The 22,030-nt window shown below is 36.9% G+C and overlaps 1 protein-coding gene across 9 annotated transcripts in view; it reads left to right on the top strand.

The window, feature by feature from the left end:
• Ehbp1 (EH domain binding protein 1) overlaps window positions 1-22,030 on the top strand; it is a 272,080-nt gene that overhangs the window by 190,072 nt on the left and 59,978 nt on the right. For all 9 annotated transcript variants that reach the window (XR_007835535.1, XM_051200631.1, XM_051200632.1 and 6 more), the window contains one exon: window positions 5,472-5,615. Coding sequence is in view for 8 of the 9 variants with exons in the window: in XM_051200631.1 (XP_051056588.1) it covers window positions 5,472-5,615 (144 nt within the window). In the remaining variant the exon portion in view is untranslated. The remainder of the gene's footprint in view (window positions 1-5,471; window positions 5,616-22,030) is intronic.

Raw genomic sequence — 22,030 nt, 5'->3', positions numbered from 1 at the left:
GCCCATGCAGTAAAGGAACAGGCACTTTATGACTCAGCCATCTCCCCAGCCAAAATACAGTTTTCAGAGTAGAGTTTTTTTTTTTCCTTATATTTATTATTGCAGGCATTCTTTGAGACTTGGACATAGATCTTCATCTTTTACTCCACAGGCCTTCTTTCTTAGAGAGGGAGTTATGTATCTCAGGAGCTCACTGTGTAGATCTGCCTACTTTCACTTCCTGAGTGCTAGGGTTCGCGGCATGAGCCACCATGCCTAGTATGTGTGGTGATTGGGATTGAAGCCAGGCTTCAAGCATGGAAGGCAAGCATTGTACTACATTTTCAATACATTTACATGATCATTTAAAGCAAACTAAACTGAATAAAGGATTTCTACTTTTTTTCACTTTTATAAGCCAACTATTCTCAATCGCTCTTTGATTTAAAATTGTTGGTAGTCCCCAATCCCCACAATTCTCTGTCTACTAATGCACTGCAATTCTGAAGCACTTCTTAGCAGATTATTTGAGAGTCTGGAGATGTAGCTGAGAGCAATTCTTGCCCAGTATGCCTGAGGCCTTCAATCAATCCCTAATACCGGAAAAAAAAACTGGGACCAAGAAGCTCTTCAAAACCCTTTTAAATAAAATCCAAAGTTAAAACAATTGCATTCTATGATATTATTTATTTTTATCACTATTATCCTCTCACAGATGATGTTTTCTGGAGGCTTTATGATTCCTATATTCCAGCAAATTGAATACAGGCATCAGGAAATGCCTCTGCTCTTTTCTTTTTAGGGTTTTATTATTGTAGATCACACACACACTCTCTCTCTCACACACACATGTGCACAGACAACTTTCAGGAGTTGGTTATTTGCACTGAGGTTCAGGGACCAAATTTAGGTCACCAAACTTGTGATTTTTTTTTAATCTTTCACTGAGCCATCTCACTGGTCCTTAGCTGGTTTTTCATAATGGGAATGGAAAGTACTAGTCTCTATTAGTTTGTTTTGTTTCTAAAGCAGAGGGTTTTAACTAAAATTTGCTATTTAATGTGTTTGGATATCTGTAAATGAAACATATTTTTTAAATTTCTCAATTTTCCAGAAATGGCCAAGATCAACAGGTGTATTTCATGTGAGCAAAGCTCTTTGGTAATCTTAGTAATTGTTATGTAAAGAGGTCTCGAGCCCAGAAATTTGTGTACTTAAGAACTACAGCCTATCTGTCTTAGATTGTCTTTTAAGTCAGTGATACTAACAGATAAAAGTGTTTTCTTGACTTTATTAGAAGGCATTGATGTGAAAATTTGGAAAATAATCTGGAGTTCTGTGTTTTCTCACTTACTCCATATCTACAGGGTCTACATGTGATTCAGCTGACCACAGATTACAATGATTGGGGAAACACTGTCTGAATTAAACTGTACAGACTCCCTTCCTTCCATTAGTCTGAAATGTGAAGGCCATGTGTTTCAGTATGGGAGGGTGTGCATAGGTTGTCTACTGTGCTGTGTAACTGGGGCATGCATCTGCTTGAAGTCTGCCAGGGGCCTGAGAACTAATCATGAGGGAGGACTGCACTGACCACATTGCAGTATGCTGTCTTAAAGCACAGTGTGATGTGTAGGCAGATGGCTGTGTGTGGACTGATTGGGCCACACAGACACATTGCAGTCATGCTATCTAAAGCATCGTGTGATGTGTAGGCAGATGTCTGTGTCTGGACTTTGCTTGGGTTGCAGAGGGTGTAAGGTCCATCGTTGGTGAGTCTACAGAGGTGTGCTAAGGAAATGGGAATGTCGGAATCAAAGAAATACAATAGTAGAGAAGGCAGAATCGATGAAAGCATAGTTTATGCATACTTGCATGGAAATGTCACGTGAAATCCATTAATTTTCACAATTATATGAGATAATTTTTACAATAAAAAATACCACGGCCTTTAAAAAAAGCTCTGTCCCCCCCCAAAGAAAAATCTTAAAGGTTCTAAATAAGTAAATCTCCCTGAAGTTTTGTGATAACACAGTGTTTATATGCAGTACATAAACAATAAATATCTGCTGAGTGGCAGTTGCAGGGTTTGATGAACCTTAGTTCTATCCAACATTGATTTTTCTTATAAACCATATTTTGAGGCAGGTGTGTTTAAAGATAAAAATTAATCATTAAAGTTAGGAGTAATCTAAGAGCCTGAATTCTTACTTTGAATTTCTTCAATAATTAGAAGTGTGAAATATTAACTGGCATTTTAAACTATCATTTTTATTTTCCATAGAGGTTAAATGAACTAATATCTGAGAATCCACTTAACTCTAAAATTTAATTATGCTGTGAGTCCATCCACACAATTGGTATACTACACAGGATGGTGAAAAGAACTACTGACTTGCAGTATTCTTGTATGCTTTTCCTTTGGCAATGCTTTGTGATCTAAAAGTTTTATATCAAGTCAAGCCAAGTGTGGTAGTTCATGCCTGTAATCCCATCCCTAAGGAGGCAGAGGGAGTTGGCTTACCATGAGTTCCAGGCCAATCTGAGCTACACAAGACCATGATGAAGAAATGAGGGAAGGGAGGGAGGAAAGAAGGGAGGGCTTTGCATAGAATAAGTATAAAGGTTTATTTGACATTAGGTTGACAAAAACAGTGTCTCACACCAAAAATTTAATGTAGATATTGGTGTTTGGTAGGTTCTACTCACAGCTAAATTTTATACAAATGTCTACTTCTCTTTCGCTAGAGATTATTCTTTCCTAGTACTTAATAAAATAGCATGACTCCTATGATCACACGCTCACAGGAGATACAACAGCTTCATATGGACACACCACTAAGTCTCTAGTGCACATGATGGCAATTATGTAGCTTACCTATGTTCTCCTTAACTTGTACATCCTGTGAAGGAGTTGGAGCCTATTCAGTATGTGGGAAATCAGCACTTGTGGAATTATGTTTATATGATAAACTTTAAAGTTTTGGTTAAAAACCATCATTTTCTGACAGACATCTTTGCTCTTTATGTTCACATATCTGTTTGGTTTTTTGATCATAATAGCACTGAAAACACCCCATAGCTCAATTGTACTATAGTCATTTGGCTGAAGGGCATCTTAGCAATGTGTAGAAAGTTACCTTAGGAATGTTTGTGTTGGAGCTGAGGAGGAAGTATGCACTCCTGTATGGATCCCCAAAGCCCACATAAAAAGTTTGAGTGTAGAAGTGTGCATCTCTCATACTGCTGCTGGGAAGGGGGAGGCAGGCTGACCCTGCCACTTGCAGGCTGCTAACCTAGCCATGCTGTGGGAGAGGCCAGAGTGGAGCATAATCAGGGGACACCCAGCTTGACCTCTGACCTCTACATGCACACATATGTACATAAACTTACACACACACACACACACACACACACACACACACACACCTGTGTTAGTCAGGCTCAGTGACTCGCAACTGAGTCCCAGCTGTATGAGAAGCTTAGGCAAGAGAATATTTGAACTCTTTTTGAAGAAAAAAAAAAAAAAAAAACTTGATAGGTGGCATGTGGCATTCAATCACAAGTTTTCTGGAAGCTTCAGTAGGAGGATCACAAATTTAAGGCCATCTGGAGTAATTTATCAAGACTCTATCTCAAAATAAAATTAAAAGTGGCTGGAATGTAGCTCAGTGGTCCTAAATTCAACCCCTCGTACAACCAGAGCCTAATATATTACTGTCAACAATTTTACCTAAGAAAATAATGATTCAACATTTATATATGGTGCTGAAAAACTTGCCAACACCCTACATATCCAGTAAAATAAAGTATTGTGCATCTATGTAATAGAATGTGTGGCAGCCTGTTACAAATCATGTTTTCAAGAGAAATACATATGGTCATCAGAATCTGCTTTCTTGAAACCAAATATTAAATGAAAAAATGTGACAAGGCTAGGTATGTCATGTCACAGTGTAGAACCTTGGGTGTGATGATACAGTAATGATCTCTGGGTGCTATAACTACTAAATTACTGTTATTTTTACTTGCATTTACTTTCTAAAATCCCTATAATAAATATGAAGTACATTTTGAATTATAAACCATGTGCTTCTATATCAGAACACATTGTGTGACAGCTTGAGGTTGTGGGCTGCAGAATTAGACTCTGGGAGTCTAATGGCCGGTCAGTCCCTTTATTTCTAAGAAAGAAATTGATGGGGCTAACATACAGCAAAATTTACTCTTTATCTGGTCCTTACCATGTGCCAGTGTTCTTATGGTACTCTCTTACATTGTGCTTGTACAGGCTTATCTACTCTCATGCCTATTTTATACAGAAGGAAACAGGTTTAGAGAAATTGAATAATTTGCCTATAATTAAGAAATGGAGCTAAGATATATGATTCTTAAATTCTTAAATTAACATGAATATTATGCTTTTGTTTTAATACCACTTGTAAGAACTGACCCCTCCAGCTGGGCATGGTGACACATGCCTTTAATACCAGCAGAGGCAGGCAGATTTCTGAGTTTGAGGCCAGCCTTCTCTGTGAAGTAAATTCCACAATAGCAAAACAAACAACCAAATAAAACAAAACAAAAGGACTTCCATGGGTGGGAAATATTTGCTATTCTCCAAAAATGCATTGGGAAATTACTTAGTCCATACTATTTTTTCAATTCTGATAAGATTGTTTCATTATGAAGAGAATGGTCAGGGGAGAACAGTTTTGTGGGTTCTTTTTACAGAATATAATAGCATTACTGAAGTGTGGTGGCACATGCCTATAATCCCAGAATAATTCAAGGCTAACCTGAATTAGCTACATAAAGAATTCAAGGCAAGCTTGGGCTACATAGTGAGACTTTTGACTAAATAAATAACAGCTTGGGATTTTCTATAAATAATTCCAAAAGTTTAAAAGAATATTGCCATAGATATTTTAGCATTAACACTTCATAAAGTAAAAATACATAGTTGTCACTTCTATTAGACTATAAAAATAGAACTGAGCATTTTATTATATCTTTATTATACTGTGCTTATGAAAAACATGAATATATAATCTAATATTAGCATACACCTTATGAGAATACATTTAAGTAAGATCTAATAAGAGCTGCCTGGCAGCTTTTAGCACTGACCATGCAAGCCTGATGGCCCGAGTTTCATACCCAGAACTCACAATGGAAGGAGAGAAATAGCTCTCCAAAGTTGCCCAATTACACACACACATGCACTATTATATTGATACCCACACTCATGCACATACTTCAACACACTCTATAATAATAATAATAAAAAGTTCAAATACATTGAAATTTCATCTAGTATTATGAAATATTATGTCTCGGTTTTTCAGTTGCAGTTTCTTCTCATCATTAGTATTTTCTATAAGTAGTCCCATTAAGAAAGCTATACATCTGACTTTTTATTTTAATAGGTGATCTAATCTTTAACTGTATTTTCATGATTTGGCTTCTAATTTTGTCCCTTTGCTTTTAAGCACCGAATGTTGTCCAGACAAGAGGAGCTGAAAGAGAGAGCGAGAGTTCTGCTTGAGCAAGCACGAAGAGATGCAGCTTCCAAGGCAGGGAGCAAGGTCACTGGCAGCACAGCCCTTCCACTCTGCAGCAGGCAGCTAAGTGATGTGAGGAGCACTGGTGGCGGGAACCACAAGTTATGCGTAGTAACCGTAATGCGATGGGTAACGGGGAGTGACTTGCCCGGTTACTTTCCATGGGTTGTGCATTGTGGGTTTGCAGTGGTCACGTACTCAAGTGATGAATCCATCCAGCGGGACCAGCCACACTGTTGTTTTTGCTGTACAGTGCTGTTAGCTAAGAGGAAAAGTACATTTCTGGACTAGAAGTGACATGCTATAGATATCTGGTTTTGTTCATTCATATTTTATGACTTACTGCATTTTATTTAAGATTACATTTCTCCATAGAATTTTGTGAGAAACATTAGTGTATAGTAATATCCATTTTTATTATCTATAGTGTGTATTTTACATAACTCCATGAAGATATTCACAGTACTTACCATATAACAAGATTAAAGCTGATGGGCATTTTTGCATTTGGATTTTTAAAGGATCTCCTGGTCAGTAAATGGTACTCAGGGATTTAAACCTAACCTTATTAGTTCCAAGAGACTATGAATTCCCTTGTCATTAACCTTCATTACTATATTAAGCCACATTTTCTCTATGTGTCATTTTTGTGTATGGTTTTACAAATACTAATGAACTTATAACAGTAGAAATCCTTCAGTATAGTAAGATGAAACTTCTTGTCATTGAAAACTGATAACCCTACTTACCACCAAACTCACATAAAATCACATTCTATTGTAAGTCTTTGTAGAGGCCAGCTTGATGACCTCCAAGCTCTGACGTATTGCTTCTAAACTTTAGGTCTTTATGAAATGGGGGTATGAAGGGTTATTAAGCCTGTGTTTTTAACAAAAACAAATAGCATAGAATAGAAAATACAATGTATCAAAATTCATTATACTTACATGGGTTTTGTATGTGTGTGAAACTTTTTTTTTTCAGTTACATTGATCTGTGTGCTTACTGGACTTGAGTAGAATTTATTTTTAACTATACATCATGATCACAAAGTTTGAAAAATACTAATCTGAGATGTTGTAATGGCTCAAACTTGTAATCCTAGCACTGAGGAGGCTGAGACAGGAGGATTGCTATGAGTTTGTCACCTTGGGCTATATAGTGAGTTCTAGGCCAGCTTTGGGTCCAGATGCTATCTCAGTAAATCAACAGCAAAAAATAATAAGAAACAAAGAAAAACACTGATTTGTTTGAGGACTGTTCTAAAGAACATGGAAGACTTTATATTAGCTTTTTCAGTGCTTAACCATCTATTTATTAAGTAGTTCATAGACTTATTTGCCAGACAGATTTGTTGTATATCTGAAGCGAGTCTGACCACGGTAACAGAGAAAACTGCTGTTTCTCACATGAAATTTACATTCTTGTGGAGAGATGAGAAATAAGTAATTACAAGGTATGAAAACTGCGTGTTGTAGCAGAAATGACTCAAGAAGGGGAGGCTTGACTACCCAAAAGGTGGGCATGAATTTGGTTGCTGAAGGAGTCGTTCTAGTGAAGAAACCACAGAAAGAGTACAAAAAAAGTGTTTTTATTGATGTTATATTTGTAGGGAAAGTGTGTATCATATTCTAATTATCTAAATATAACTTTAGAATATAAAATGTACTGTGAATTGATTTTAAATTCAGAATACCTGCTATCTATATTATTTGTTCACCTGCCTTTGCCCTCCAAGTGCTAGGATTAAAGACATGCACCATAATGACTGACTTCATGGTCCTTCCATTGTAATACACAGAAACTAGACAAAATTATTTGTGCATCAACAAGGAATGAATAAACACACGGTCTGTTCATACGATAGAATGCAGTTTAAGCATCCCAAATCTGAAAATCCAAAGTCCCAAATGCTTCAAAATCCAAAGCACTTCCAGCCATAAGAAGAGGAGTACTCAGCATGCACTGCTTGGTGATACAAAGTCTCAAACAACTAAGATTCACAGTTACTTAACTAAGTAACAGATACACTTTGATAAAGTTTTACCAGTAACTTGCATGCATGTATGGAACAGGGTGCCAGGAAGCTGTGCCTGCTGTACAAGTACATTCTCTAGGTGGGTGGGAAGCGATGATGTGAAGCTTTACTTTGTCAGTAATAAGTGTTAAAATTTATTAAGCTGAAAATGGGCACATATCACCAAGTGTAAATCATACCTCCATAAAATTTAATATTCAGTGTGTTCCTATGTGAAAAATACAAAAAAGTAGACATACTGTTACAGTAGCTCCAAAAGTAATGGGCACAGAGTAAGTCCAAAGAGATACATAATAAATGTAAGTAGAGCAAAAAGGAAGACGTTCTGATAGAAAGGAATATCTCATCTTAATTTATTTTACTGTAATAGGATGCTTACCATGAAACTGACCCTCTTCATATTAAGTGCAAACTATAGCTCCAAAGTAGATCTTTAAAACTTAACCATTTCCTAACCTGTTCCTGTGTACCTGTTGGTTAGTATTTTCCTATTTTCCTCTCTTTTTAGCTCCTGACAACCATTATCCTACCCTTTGGTATGATAAATTGAACTCAACTCCCTCATGAAAGTGGAATCATAGTTATTTTTCTGTGGCTGGTGCTCATTTACTTGCTTGAACAATGATGCTGCTAAGTCCCTGACTTGCACTGAACTCACTGGTCTCTAACTCACAGAGATCACTCTGCCTCTGCTGTGAGTGCTGGGGTTAAACACGTGCACCACCGCACCCAACCCAATTTTAATTCTTTTGACCAAACCCAGAAGTGGGCTTTCTGGGTTGTGTTGGGTAGCTCTGTGCTTAGGGCTTAAGGAACCTTCATACTATTTCTCATAACAGCTGCACTTTCTTATTTTGCAGTTTGCAAAAGTGCCCGTTTCTCCATTTTCTTACTGGTGTTTGCTGGTTTTCATTATCTGTGTGTATGGTTTGGGGGTTTTTTGCAAACATGGTCTTGTATGTTCTCCGGGCTGGCCTTGAACTCTTCATCTTCGCACCTCAGTCTTAGTGGTAAGATCATAGGCCTCTTCTCACTCAGTCTCAAGCTTTTGTTTTGAAGAACAGCTATGCTAACAGGTGTGAGGTGATAGATAGCTCTGTGTGGTTTTTATCTGAATTCCCTTGATGACTTTTGTTACTGAAAGTACCAAAAAAAAATTCTCTCAGATTTTTATTCAAATTTGAAGTATGGGGTTTTTGTTATTGTTCTTGCTTCTTGGCTTGTAGCTATTGACTTTATATAATTTTGATATCAACTCCTTACTAAATATGTGGTTTACAGATATTTTCTCCTGTTCTATAAGTTGCCTTTCATTCTATTGCTTATTTCCATTATGTGTCTTATGCATTAGCCTAAGTAGTCACACAGCCTGACTCAGGTCCAAGGAGAGAAGAAATGGACCCCACCACTCAATAGGAAGTGTAAAGTCACTTTCTAAGAGCATGTGACACAGGAGATATTGTTGTCGGATTTATCTTCTCAGTTAAAAGTTCAAGCTCAGTTGAAATCGCTCTCTTCTTGTAATACTCATTTTTTCAGGTGCCCAGCCCTATGTCAATGAATAGTAGCAGTTGGCGGAACTGCAGAGTATATTCCAGGGTTATTGCTAGTGTTCCGACATTTGATATTAACATAAGACAAGAATATTAAAAACTTGGGCATGTCCTGTTTCACAAATATGAGAGTTAGACCTTGCCATTTCTTTTATATGACACTTGATACAAGGTTCATCCGTTTTCATAGATAAAGTAGTTTTGTTAATTTGCTCATTTTCTACTGTTTCTGAGTAGCTCTTATACAAAAATAAAGTGAAAATACCCAGTTACATCTCTGAACAATTGAATATAAGTGATGTTAAAAACAGGGAATAATCCTTATCTCTGATTCTGTTTTTCCTTTTGTAAGAGTTAAAGAAAAACTTACTTTTTCTTGCTTTACAATCAAATTAATAGGTGCTCATATAAGAGGGACAAGGGAACCATGAGTAGTAGCCACTCCCCCCTTTAGTGTCTGGATCTCCATCTTTCTGGAGAGATCAGAAAACTTCTCATAAATAAAAGTGGATCTAACCCACCCCACCCTCAAATGATTCGAGTTTCCTTTCAAGGAATTTTTTGCTATTTTTACATTGATTTTGTTTTCATTTGTGCTTTAATGTGCAAAAGTCTTTTTAAGACATTGTTGTCTGTTTTACCCTTTATATAATGTATAGTAGGTACTCAGAGTCAGAGTACTGAGGTGGAAGACACACTGTCCATTCTTAGTGTAACCAAATAGCTCCATGAGTTGAAAAAAGGTAAATAAAAAAGGTTGGTATCAAAAAATGACCTTCAGTCTAGGAGGAAATGGATACTAACCTTAGAGTGACGAAGGCGTGAAGTAGTGTGCATACCTATTATCCCAGAACTCTGGAGGCAGAGGCAGGCGGATCTTGGTGAGCTCGAGGACAGCCTGGTCTACAGATGAGTTCTAGGACAGCCAGGACTACACAGAGAAACCCTGTCTGGCTGGTGATGGTGGCGGTATTTATGGAAGAGTTTTTTAGAACTTGTTTATTGCTTATGAGGCCATTGAATGAGGACTCTTCAGCAATTTATTTTCCTCTATACTTTGTCCCTGTGTAGCTGAGAACCTTTTGATGACTACCAAGAACTAGTAGAACCATAATTCATATTAGAGTACATAAGTACATGGAGTAATGCCCACATACTTGGGACAGGTGAACTACTCTTTTTAGACTTTGTAGTTCTAGACTGAGATAGTGAAAATTTACTGATAAGTCAGAAGAGTTGAAATTAAAGGTTAAAGGAAGCAAGGTTCCACTATTTCAAGTATTCAGGACTGTAAAATATAAAGAGAAAACATTTGAAGTGTCAGTATGAAGACATGAAGCCCTACCCTTTGGTAGCACCACTTAGCCTTAGAGAATAAACTCCCAGCCCTTTCTGCCATCACAGAGGCCCCACAAGTCCTGTCCCTTCTCTTCCCCGCCCCACTTGAGTCTCTTCAGTTTTTAGTGGTGTTCTAAGTTGAGTATCTGGAGTTAGAACCACACTCTTGTGATCTTGGTCAAGCACTGGCTATTCTCTTCCTACAGCTGCTTTCCTTTCCTGGATCTCTCTCTACTGTTCTCTTGTATATTTACTAGGAACACTCTAGTCCTCTCTGTTTAACTTTGCACCATTGAAAGCCCAAGGGTGCAGAGTACCTAGTCCTAAGTGTTTGGTAAACACTCACTAAATAAACGAGGAGTGCAGTGAGAGCCTGTTTCTCGCATTGTTTGCTGACTGATAACAAAGCAATAATGAAAGTGGCCAGAAGAAGTGTCCATGAAGTAAAGGTTTATAAAGAGAGAAAATAAATTTTTCTGTGAAGGTCTTTAAAGTGGAATGGATTGTTACTGCACAAGTCAGTTACAATTGAGATTACTTTTTGCTTTGGGATTTTAAGTTCCACGTGTCTTCTGATTCCTGATGTTCTTGAACTCTGTGCTATAATACCTTTCTTGTTGCACGAGTACTCACATCTGTGTCATCTCCTGCATGACTTTAGCTTGATCTGACTGGGACAACAAGTAAGTGGGAAAAAAAGGACAGACACATCACAGATGCAGAAAAGCTGATTGAGTGGTCTGTGCCTTCTAGCAGTCTAAGGGAAGCCAAAGCAGCAATCTGTATCACAGCGCGAAGAGGAGATGGAGACTAGCTAATCGCAGGAGGAGGTCTCTGTGGGAAGCAGCCTCAGGTTGCAGTTCATCCTGGAGGAGGAAGCTGTTTGCTAGTTTCTCCATACACTGGCTTTAGCTAAAGGTCATTGCTTCCTAACATTTATACTTAGACCAAAGGAAGACTTTGCCATTCCTCTGAGGCTGACACAGGAAGGCTTTGCAGTTCCCATGGATCTGAGGTTCTGGGGTCCTTGACATGGTTTGTGTTCATGTCATTCACGTTCACTCAGGGCTTCATGTGTTCCCCACACATCCAGCATTTTTTCTTGTTTTGGGACTCCTACTAGAATTCAGCTGCCAAGTTTGCCCCTAATGCCAGCATTCTACTGAGCATTCTACTGCACTTTCCCATGACTACTTGAGTCATATGCTTCACATCTGGGGAGCATTTTCTAAATTGTTAACAGTAGCCTGGTAGTCTTACCTCGTTCCCTATGTATAGACTTGAATTATTCTCAGGAAAAGTCGGAGCTGTAATTTTCCTGAAAGACAACTCACAACAACAGATACCATTAACCTAGAAAGATGGCTAAGGGCTTGAGCACTTCTTGCTTTTGCAGAACCCGGTTCAGTTCCTAGCACCCCCATGGTGGCCTACAACCGTCTCCAACTCCGGTTTCCAGGAATTAAAATAAACTCCACGGCTACTAAGCACACATATGTTGCATATACATGCAGGCAGGCAAAACACTCGTCAAATAAACCTTTTAAAAGCAAATAACAGAAAGGAATTCTAGCACTATTATAAAGCAGACATGAAGTTTCCTTCATTGTATTTAATACCTCAGACCAACGACCCATTCATTATACACAGTTTATATAAGAGCCAATTCTTACCTTAGCATGTGAGTCTTAGTAGTAAGTCCAAGAAGGCTCACAGGAATGTTTGGATCCTCTAAAGAAAACTATACATGGGAAAAGATTTTAATTTGATCAGTCCTCTAGGGAATAGATTTTAATTTGATCAGTCCTTTAGGATTAACTGAAAAGAATACTGATAAAAAATACAAATAATAGTTTCTTTGTTTTACTGGACATAGAAATAAACCCAAATGCCTTACTTATGAAGAAGAATGCAAGCTATTTTTCATGTTAAACCTTAATGACTTATTGTTAATTGTGTGTCTGTGTGTATAATCACATGTACGTACAATTGTCTGTGGAGGCCAGAAGAGGGCATCTAATCCCTTGGAGTTACAGGCAGTTGTGGGCCACCGTGTGGGTGCTAAAAACAAAACTCCTCTCTCCTGCAAGAGCAGCCAACACTCTGACCACCAGAGCATCCTCCAGTTCCCAGCTATACCTTTAAAATGCATTCGGTTGTCATGAAGGCTAGTCTGTCTGTCCTCCTGTATTTTTGATATTTGGGGGGGAATATTAATTTAAATGGAACTTGTCTATCATGCTGATAATTGTATATAGTAGATAACTGAATATAGTAGTTACCCTACTGAATATTCTCCAGGCAATAAAAGATGGAGTTATCATCCACTTGGCACAAAGTATCATATCTTGGTAAAACCAGCTGGAGAGCTGGCTTGCTGTTTAAGAGAACTTGTTCTTGCAGAGGACCCAAGTTTGAGTTCAGCACCTACATAGCAGCCCATAACCATTTGTAATTCCAGCTCCAGAGGGTCTGACACGTTTTCTGAACTCCATGCCACCAGGCATGCATGCAACATATAGATGCAGGCAAAACAGTTGTACACATAAAATAAAATGAGAGGAATAAAATTTTTAATCATTTTGATAAAAATATGAGTAACTTTTCTTGTAATTTTTCATGTGTATCTTTGTGTCTATGTATGTCTCTAAGTATATATATATATATATATATATATATATATATATAGCATGAAAGTGTGTATAAAATTAGATTTATATATTTACAAATACTGACTGTAGCATACATTTATAGATATTATTACATTCAATAGCCTCTGTTAATCAAAGTTTTAAAGTTAAAATGTTTGTTTTTCTTAACTATATATTCTATCATTTCTGTTGTTAGAGAGAAATAGGTTAACTTTAATTTGCAGTTGCAGTGATTAAGGCCATGCATTTCCAATTAATATAAAAAGAAATCGAAACCTTTAAAACTCTTAATGTATTTTATCTTATTTATAGATTTTTATTCTCCATTTGAACTAGAATGTGCCTAGGGAAACAAGATGAAAATATCTTTTGTATTTTACTTCAGCACAGTCATCAAAAGATCAACTGTACATAATCCATTTCAGGCCAGTATGGCACACTAAGTGATGGCTAATCTTTCGATAGTTGCCTTTTAAGAGGGAATGCTGATGTGCTCCTATGTTCAGTATAAATATCTGTATGAGGCAGTGATTTTCTTTATTCTCTGTGATTTAAATAATACCTTATCTCTTCTGTCTAAATTTAAGTCGGCTTAAAGTCTGCTATCCTAACAATAGTTACTAGACTTTTTAGAAAACATTGTTATCTTGCTAGCATATCTCTAGAGACATAAAAGCCAGTGTTGTTGGGGGGAAAACCGCAAGCATCTTTTCTATTAAGTCTCCACAAACAGCAGCTTCAGGAACCCTATTGACTCAAGAATGTATGAGCATATAAAGCTAGAGCTGGGTGTCTCAGCATCAGGAACACTCTTTTTATTGCCACTGTTAGTGACCACGGACATCTTCCATATAGCTCTTTAGTGTCATGTTGAACATCCCAGGATGCTATCACCATTGCTAAGTCATTTTTCATGTTGCCTTTTCTGTTCCTGCTCAGCATGCACAAGAGTAGAGTTTAAATCTTCATTCATCTCATTTTTAATGTTTCTTTTGTTCTCCTTATCGTGTTCTGGCTTTCCCAAGGATATATGCTTTGAATGAATTCACATATGCATTACTAATTGTGTGCTATTGTATTTACAGTTCCTAATGGTGGCACTGTGAAGCTACTAATGCCTGTGCTCCACTGATGGAAAATCATCTGAGTGTCTTTGATAGCAGTGAAACAGTATTAATTGTTTTGTACATTTCTTGGTCACTCTTCTTAGGTGGTCTTCATAATCTATTAGAACTTTCAGCCAGATTTTTGTAATGTCATGCTTCCAGCCGTGATTAAATTGGTAATTAATGAACAGTCTTTGGCAATGTGAACCACATCCTGTTAATTTTCTCTTTTGAGTTTTTAGAAGTTGTCTTCTATGTCAGAAATCATTGCACCACCTTGCTATGGCCCCTTGGCATGAAACCACAGTGACTTGATTTTTGCAGCCATTAGTAGATCAGAGCAGTAATTTCACAGTATTTTGGTCAAGGCAATTATAGTCCCCAAAACTGAGTAAATGTGAAAATTCATGAAAGAAGTCCAGAAATACCAGGTGAGCTTCCTTGTGTTCAGTGGGACGTTATGATTAGTTTAATTGGTCTTTGTTTGATTTTACCGCGGAATCTGTTTGTGCCACAGCAGAGCAGTGACTTTATAGTTGAGGGTTTCTGACCTCCTTTGACATGGTCGAAACAAAAAATGAGCCCTTTGAAACAGCCCTCTTCCCCAAAGAGATTTAAATGTGGTTTAAAAACTAGCTATAGAAGGGAAAGTTGTCTAGTTAGTCTCTTGATACTCTTTATTTTATAAATGCTTAGTAAGTTGATTTTTCCAACTTTGTCCAGTTAACGAATATGTGCAACTACATTTTAACTATTAGTTTTGAGATGTTAGTTTTGGCACTGTATGAGAACCTCATAAAGCCTTAACAAGAATTCAGTTGAAATGTGGCTTTCCTTGCTGTCACAGAGTAGATGAAAGTATCCTCTTACTTAACTGGTTGCTTATGTATGTATTAGCCTGAAGTGATTTAAAGAATCAGCTCCCTGTTGGTTTCTGGAAGGATTGTCTTAGTTACCTCTTCTAAACCAAGTAGTTTGTTTGGGTTTGGACCTCACCATTGGTGTGTATCATGCAGTCTTGTCAGTTGTTGGTCATGAATTGACTTGAACAAAGATCAAAGTGTTTCTCCAGATGCAAAGTCAGTGAGACAGTACCTCAGTTATTCCACAGGAGCTGAGCAAGTCGTCAGTCCTTCATGCACGGTATATGTCTTTAGGTTAATACCAAATGATATATGAGTACAAATTAATACTTTAATTTTATGCTTTTCCCCGTACATCCCATTTTCTCCAAGCTAGGGGAAAATGCAATGTGTTTTTACAACTAGCGTCCTTGATAAGAACTTTATAATTTAAAAATCAAATAATTAAAGCTAGAAATACAAACAAGCTAAGGAACAAGCTAGAAAATTTTAAAGCAATTATGTTCATAGACTGCTAAACTTTCCAACAAACAAGGATTACCAGAGTCTGGTAAAGGGGGTGGGAGTCATTTCATTGTTGTTATAATTGCGAGAACTTTGTCTTGAACTTTTCCGGTCACACCAGAGTATTTGTTTTCCATGCTTAGACAAAAAGTAAGTTATCACAAACTACTTCTGTGAGGTGAGGTTCTTCCCACCCTCTAAGTTGATAGAATGTGAGGAAAGAGAATAGATTTTTTTTTTTTTTTCCTTTTTCAGAAGCAATTTTTAGGGACTTAGGCTTATTTAGCCTGAAGGTCTGAGCGCTAATGAGAGCACTTAGGCTCCGTCAAGGCTGCTGATTAGACAGCTCATCTATCAACTGAAGCATGAGAATTGGTGTCTAGGTGCCTTTTATACATCTTAAATGTATGTGCATCGTCATTGCTTTGTACCTCTTCCTGAGTACTTTAATTGGGCTGCTATCAAAACGTGCAATAGAAGCATAGCTAACACACACTTGTAATATTCCTAGCATTAGGATTTTTATGTGGAAACCAATAAATTTTAAATTACTACTTTTGTTATGAAAATTATATTTATACACTTATTTTTATTAAAATCGAGTAAAGAAAACTATTCTTTTGAAAACTACATTTCATTCTTTTCTATTTTAATAGAAATGGTGTTTTTAAAAGCTATACTATCCTAATTAAATATTTTTAAAAAGTATAGTGTGCTCCCTAACTTTTTGACATTTCAAATTTTTAAAAGAAATTTTAAACCTCACTACTCTCCTACACTAGGAGCAGCCTGTAATAACAGTTTAAAAAGCTTTCTGAACTATTTGACAAGATTTCTTAGTGCTGAGGCCATATGCTGCAGCCTTTAAGCTATTTCTTCCTATCAGTTTCATTATCACCTGCCTCTGAGTCTCCAATATCATCAGTAAGCACATGCAGAATCATAATTATGCCATGTACAAGTTCTTTGATAACATGTACAGTTTTCTTCTTAATTCTTTATCAAATGCATTGATCGTGGCATGTGTGCATTGATCCAGGTCCGCCATCTGGCTGTGTGTGATAAGCACAGTGGCATCTTTGCATTTCCACTGTCATTCATTGCACTACAATTTGGCTGCAGGGGAGTAGTGGCTGGGATTAGCCCTGTTCTGCTACTTACTTGCATTTTAAGTTGACACCTCTACAGCGGCTCAGACCACATTACAAACTGAAACACATACGCACGACTTAGTGATGTGACACTTCTCAATAAGCTTACTCCACTAGCTACTCAACAATCTGTAATTGGATTTGTAGGAATAACAGCAAAAGATTTCCTAAGAATTGCAAGGGACAGAAGGTGAAGTTTTCTCATTATTGGCAAAAGGCTAGGTATAGATTCTAGACGATTGGTATTTTCCATTAAAAACAAGCTGCCAACAGTTTGCAGGACATTTAAAAAAGAGAGAGAGAGAGAGAGAGAGACTTGGAAAAGCATATGGTTTTCACATGTCCTTTACATTTTGATCACTTGTATGTTGTGGGGTTTTTCCAGTAAATTTTGAGAAAAGGAGAAACTTGGAAGTTCATCAGGAAAATGAGTTCCTGAATTGTTTCAGAGATACAAAACAATAAAAGATAATTTATACTTATTTTCTTTATAGGAGAATTCCAAAACATAATTAACTAATAAAAGAACTTTCTTGAATACAGTCTTAGAAGGTTAAAAAATATTCCTATGTTTGTGTGTGTGTGTTGGGTTTGCTAAAAATCCTTGTTTTATAGTATCACTTTTTAAAAAAATCTCAAATGTCAAGTTTACACAAGAGAAAAGCCCTTGAGTGGCGCTCTATAGAAGTTAGCTCCGAAAAAGAAATGAATAAGCAGTTTTGGGGCAGTCTTTGTAGCATCGCTTTTAAGGGACAAGGACTATATTGTGCTTTAGGTGGAAGCATTAATCATAATTGATATGATATGTTTTCTTTAAACACTAAAATCTCTCTAGACTTTGCTCATTCTACATGCATTACTGATGTCAGTATTAAATTCTAGTTTTGGAACCTTGTTCTGGGGAAATACAAAGCTAGTTACGAACAAATAGTTTATAAGTAATAGTGCTAGCAACAAAAGTTACAAAGGAGGAAGGTCACTCTCATCTTAATACAAAGGTGAGTGGTGTTAGACTATAGTCATCCTAGAATCTGTTATCCCAGTGCAATAGTATCATTTTATATCTGAAAGAAAATGGGGGACATCAACATCTGTAACATATACATGTACAGAGAGTAGATAAGTTGGTATTCTTAGAAGTTTTTCTAGTTAAAGAGCACAAAAAGAGTACTATTGTCCTTTGTTATGACAATGCACATGTCATACTTCTGAAGGGCTGAGTCTTACTTATCTGCATGGAGCCACAGGACAGTTTTGCAGAATACTTTAGCACAAATACCTATGGTTTACTTTGACGTTACATTTTTTTGTTGATTTCTCTACTTTAAATACTTGAACTGCTAGACCTTTTACTTTTTTGCTGAGAAAGATGTATTTGTACCAGATTAGAAAAGCTAAACTGTTTCTTTACATTGAATAATCAGCCTGTCATGACAAATCTATCTCCTTCTGCATGAGTAGGTGCCAGCCCGACTGGCTTCTTTTAGGCTCACACTGGGTTTTAAGCTCGATCCGTGTGCATGACTGGCAGTGCATTTGTTGGGCCAGATCTAAGGAGCCAGAGAGCGTTCAGCTCCTTTTTGCCTACAAAAGAGCAGCCAGACAACCAGCAAGAGGCCTTGGATATAACACAAGGTGATACTTAGTCAGCCATTCTTCTTTTTCCCTTATAATTTTTTTAAACTAAGAAGTTATCAGTTTCACAAAGAAAAGAGGAATTACATTATCAAAGGGTCCTCTTTTTGGAGGCCCAAACTATTTCCATTAGTTCTGCTAATGCAGTTTGAAGTTTTCAAAAACACAACATAATTGCTTTTATAATCCTAAAATAATTATTTTTTAGAGAAAGATAGTAGCTCCTAGGAATTCTTAAATATTAGTTAAATAAGTGAAACAAAATAATTACTGATTTAGAATATAAAGCACTCTGTCCCAGCTTGCTTCCAGAGATACTTAAAGGAAAGGCTCTTTTAGCACTGTTAATTTAATCATACTCTTTTATGTTTAGAACTCTCCATTTGTGTATAATGTGTTATGATGCTCAGCAAAACAGGTGCTACAGTTCAAAATAATACTTGCTATATCTTGAAAGGATGATCATAAAAAAGCTAGAGTATGATATTTTCAATTTCATGAGTTGACTATTAATGAAATCTGTATTTTTGAAATGCATGTCCTTTTTTTTCCCTGAATTAAGCCTTTTATATGTCCTATTCCTATTTAAAAACTAAATCTCAAACTTAAATTTATGTTCTTTTACTATTTTGCCTATGTGTGTTAAACAAATCCAAAATTTAATGGTTACTACAAAAATAAATGTAATCCCCAAGGCTGATCAAAGACTTAATCTGACCAGATGGAGCAAACTTGAGAAAGATTCTGACTTTCCACTCTGTTTTGCAACAAGAAAGGCTGATGTTTTTTCTTTCTTCCTTTGTTAGAGAAGCAGAGATCAGGCCATCCCCAGAGAATGAGCAGGTGTGGTCATTTAAAGCGTGTCTGCTGATATTATAAACCAGCATAAGAAAAGTTTGAGATGAACTGAAAAGATCTGCTAAACAGTTTTAACGTTTCGCCCTAAATCCTATTTATTCAGTCAGGTGTCCAGTGGTCTGCCCAAACCTCTGAAGTACTTGTAGTTTTTTATTCTATTTTCTGTAGAAGGTGACTAGGTGAGCTTTGGTAATCCTTTGCCTCTGGACAAGCATGTAATTTTTTGTGTCCATCCTTGGTGCTAATAAGAGAGTTTAGCCTCCTGTCTGTTGATGAAAAGATGACAATCAAGTTCTTTTTCTTAGTTTATTATAAAACTGAGGAATTCTAAGGACCATTTTGAAAAGCACTAAATAAAACTTTATATCAAAAATTTATTTAGTTTAATCAGAGTCCAATTACTAAAACTGTATGAAACACTAGCGCCAATACAAGAAAGAAAGTCAGACTTTGAGTTTTGTCATTGGGGTAGGGGGAATAGTTCAGTTGTAAAATTTTTTACGGGGTAAGGGATATTGTCAGATTTCTTTTAAAAGTTTATTTCATGAAAATATAATAAATGCATGTTTCTTAAGCTGGACTTTTGAATGTATACTTTGCAAGTGACTGAATGAAACTATTTCCTGTTGTAAAAGACACCCTTGGGTGGGTAATGACCTCAGAAGCTACACTGACAATTTCTCATGTTCTAATTCACCTTCGCAAGTCCATGGCACATTTTTGGCCTAAATTAATGTCACTCTGTGACATTTGCGGCAAGAATAAAAAGGACCTCCCCCCCACACACACACAGCAGCCATTTTTATTTGATTCTTAAGGCGGCTGAAAGAACAATTGAATAAAGTTGAGGGTTGGGGAAGCTTGATTTTCTTGCTCTCTGTGAAATGAAACTAGTCTTTTTCTCCTTCCCTTTAGAAGCGGAATCTGCTAGGGGGTTGTTGTAGCTGTGTCAGCTGCTGGGGTGCCACTGCTGATCACTTTAATTACTACAGCTAAGGAGGATAAAATTAAAAGTAGCGCCATTGGAGCAGTAGAAGAAAGCTTGCCTGGATATCGGTGAACTGTGAAATATAAAAATTGCATACCAATACATTTTTATGGAAAGGAAACAAGGAATTACATTACTTATTCTAGAAGAGTTTGTCCGTAACTCGTCAAGTTTTACTAGTGCCTCTCTCTGTAGCAGATCATAGACCATTTCAGCACGATAAGGAAAATGGCAAACTGAAGCCTCAAGACGCGCAGTGAAAGGCTGAATATTTTTTTTTAGTTAGTGTCCAAAGTTATTAGCTCGGACCCAGCTTCTGTGGGATGTTTTTCTGTCTGATGCATGGAAGTGCAGGCTCGACGGCCTCACCTCTCTCTTAGCGGTTTCTAATTCAAGATTGGGATCCAGGTTTTAAGTGACTATGAACAAATTAGTTCACAGCACCTGTCTTCCCGAGTACCACCAAGGGGAACTTGAACTGACTGTAAAGAACAAAAACTTGTAATATCACAGTAATAATGGGGTCTCTGAAAAATGCAAGGAGCGTGGCTTATGTAACCATTGTGTAGATCTTTGCTTTGAAATTTCAAGATGACACTACTTTTTTTTTTCTTACTATGACAATTATAATGTGTATGATGTTAAGCAGTATATTTAAGTGAGATTCAGTTTCTATCAGTAAAGATACCAGTAGCTATCACACCGCACTGTAAAAAACAGAGGCAGAAAACCCCCCTTGCATTTCCTCACTTTGTAACACTATCCATGAGAAGGGAAGCCTCCCAAAATAAGCTCCCATCACTCTCTCTGTAGTACATTCATTTTAAAAAGACAAGATTAAGCTCTTAAGTTATCCTAACTCTGTAGAAAAAGACAAATGTCTTCGAAACAGTTACTAACTTCTTCAGCTTACTTAGGTTTATGTAATGAGATGTAAATGCAAGATAGGTTTGCCATGTGTTCAGCTTCCCTTTAATGATGGTGTCCCTCTAATTTGCCATACCCTTGCACCTCAGAGAAAAGACTTTTCACAAGTAAATTGATGATTTACTTATGACAGCAGGTCAGTCCTTGTCTTATTGTATGTGTAGACTGGCAAAAAAAAAAAAAAAAAAAACCTAGCAAAAGCACATTCTATGCTTAGATTTAGGGGGAAAAAACATGATCAGAAATATTACCAGCATGCTTGAAAAGTTTGTACTGAATGCTTTACTGAACTAATAAATTAGTTATTGGCCCTTCTCTCCGGTCATGTTGTCTTTGGACATAAGCAGTATAGCCACTTTTAGTAAATACGGTAAAATTCACAGATTTTGTTGCCATCTATTCTTTAAATATTGCCAAACACACTGTCTGTGTTGCTGGAAATTGAATGCAAGGTCTCGTGCTTGCGAAGTAAACATTCAATAACTGAGCCGTGTCTCCAACTCCCACAATCTGACTTTTAGTGGAACCTTCATATAAATTAAATAGTTTTACTTGGAATGAATCTCTCATCAGGAAAAATACTGAAAAGTAATATTGTTTATGAAATCAGTTGATACAATTGCAAGTTTTTCCTTCGTGACTTTTTGTGGGGATGGAGAGTCATGGTGCTCGGGAATGAACCTAAAAATTTTCACAGACAGACAAATGCTCCTACCACTGAGCTACATTCCCATGACTTTTAACAATTATCTTTTATTTTCTCAGTTGTTTCTTACGGGTGAGAAAACAAACAATATGCCATCCTTCAAGAGAGCTGTGGGCCCAAGCAAAATTGTCTCTGTGGTATAAGGACATGAGTAGAAAAGTAAATTAAG

Source organism: Phodopus roborovskii, unplaced genomic scaffold (genome assembly GCF_943737965.1).
Source record: "Phodopus roborovskii unplaced genomic scaffold, PHOROB, whole genome shotgun sequence".
In the NCBI taxonomy this organism is placed as follows: Eukaryota; Metazoa; Chordata; class Mammalia; order Rodentia; family Cricetidae; genus Phodopus; species Phodopus roborovskii.
Note: the sequence above shows the minus strand (reverse complement) of the source record. Positions and strands in the feature narration are given on the sequence as shown.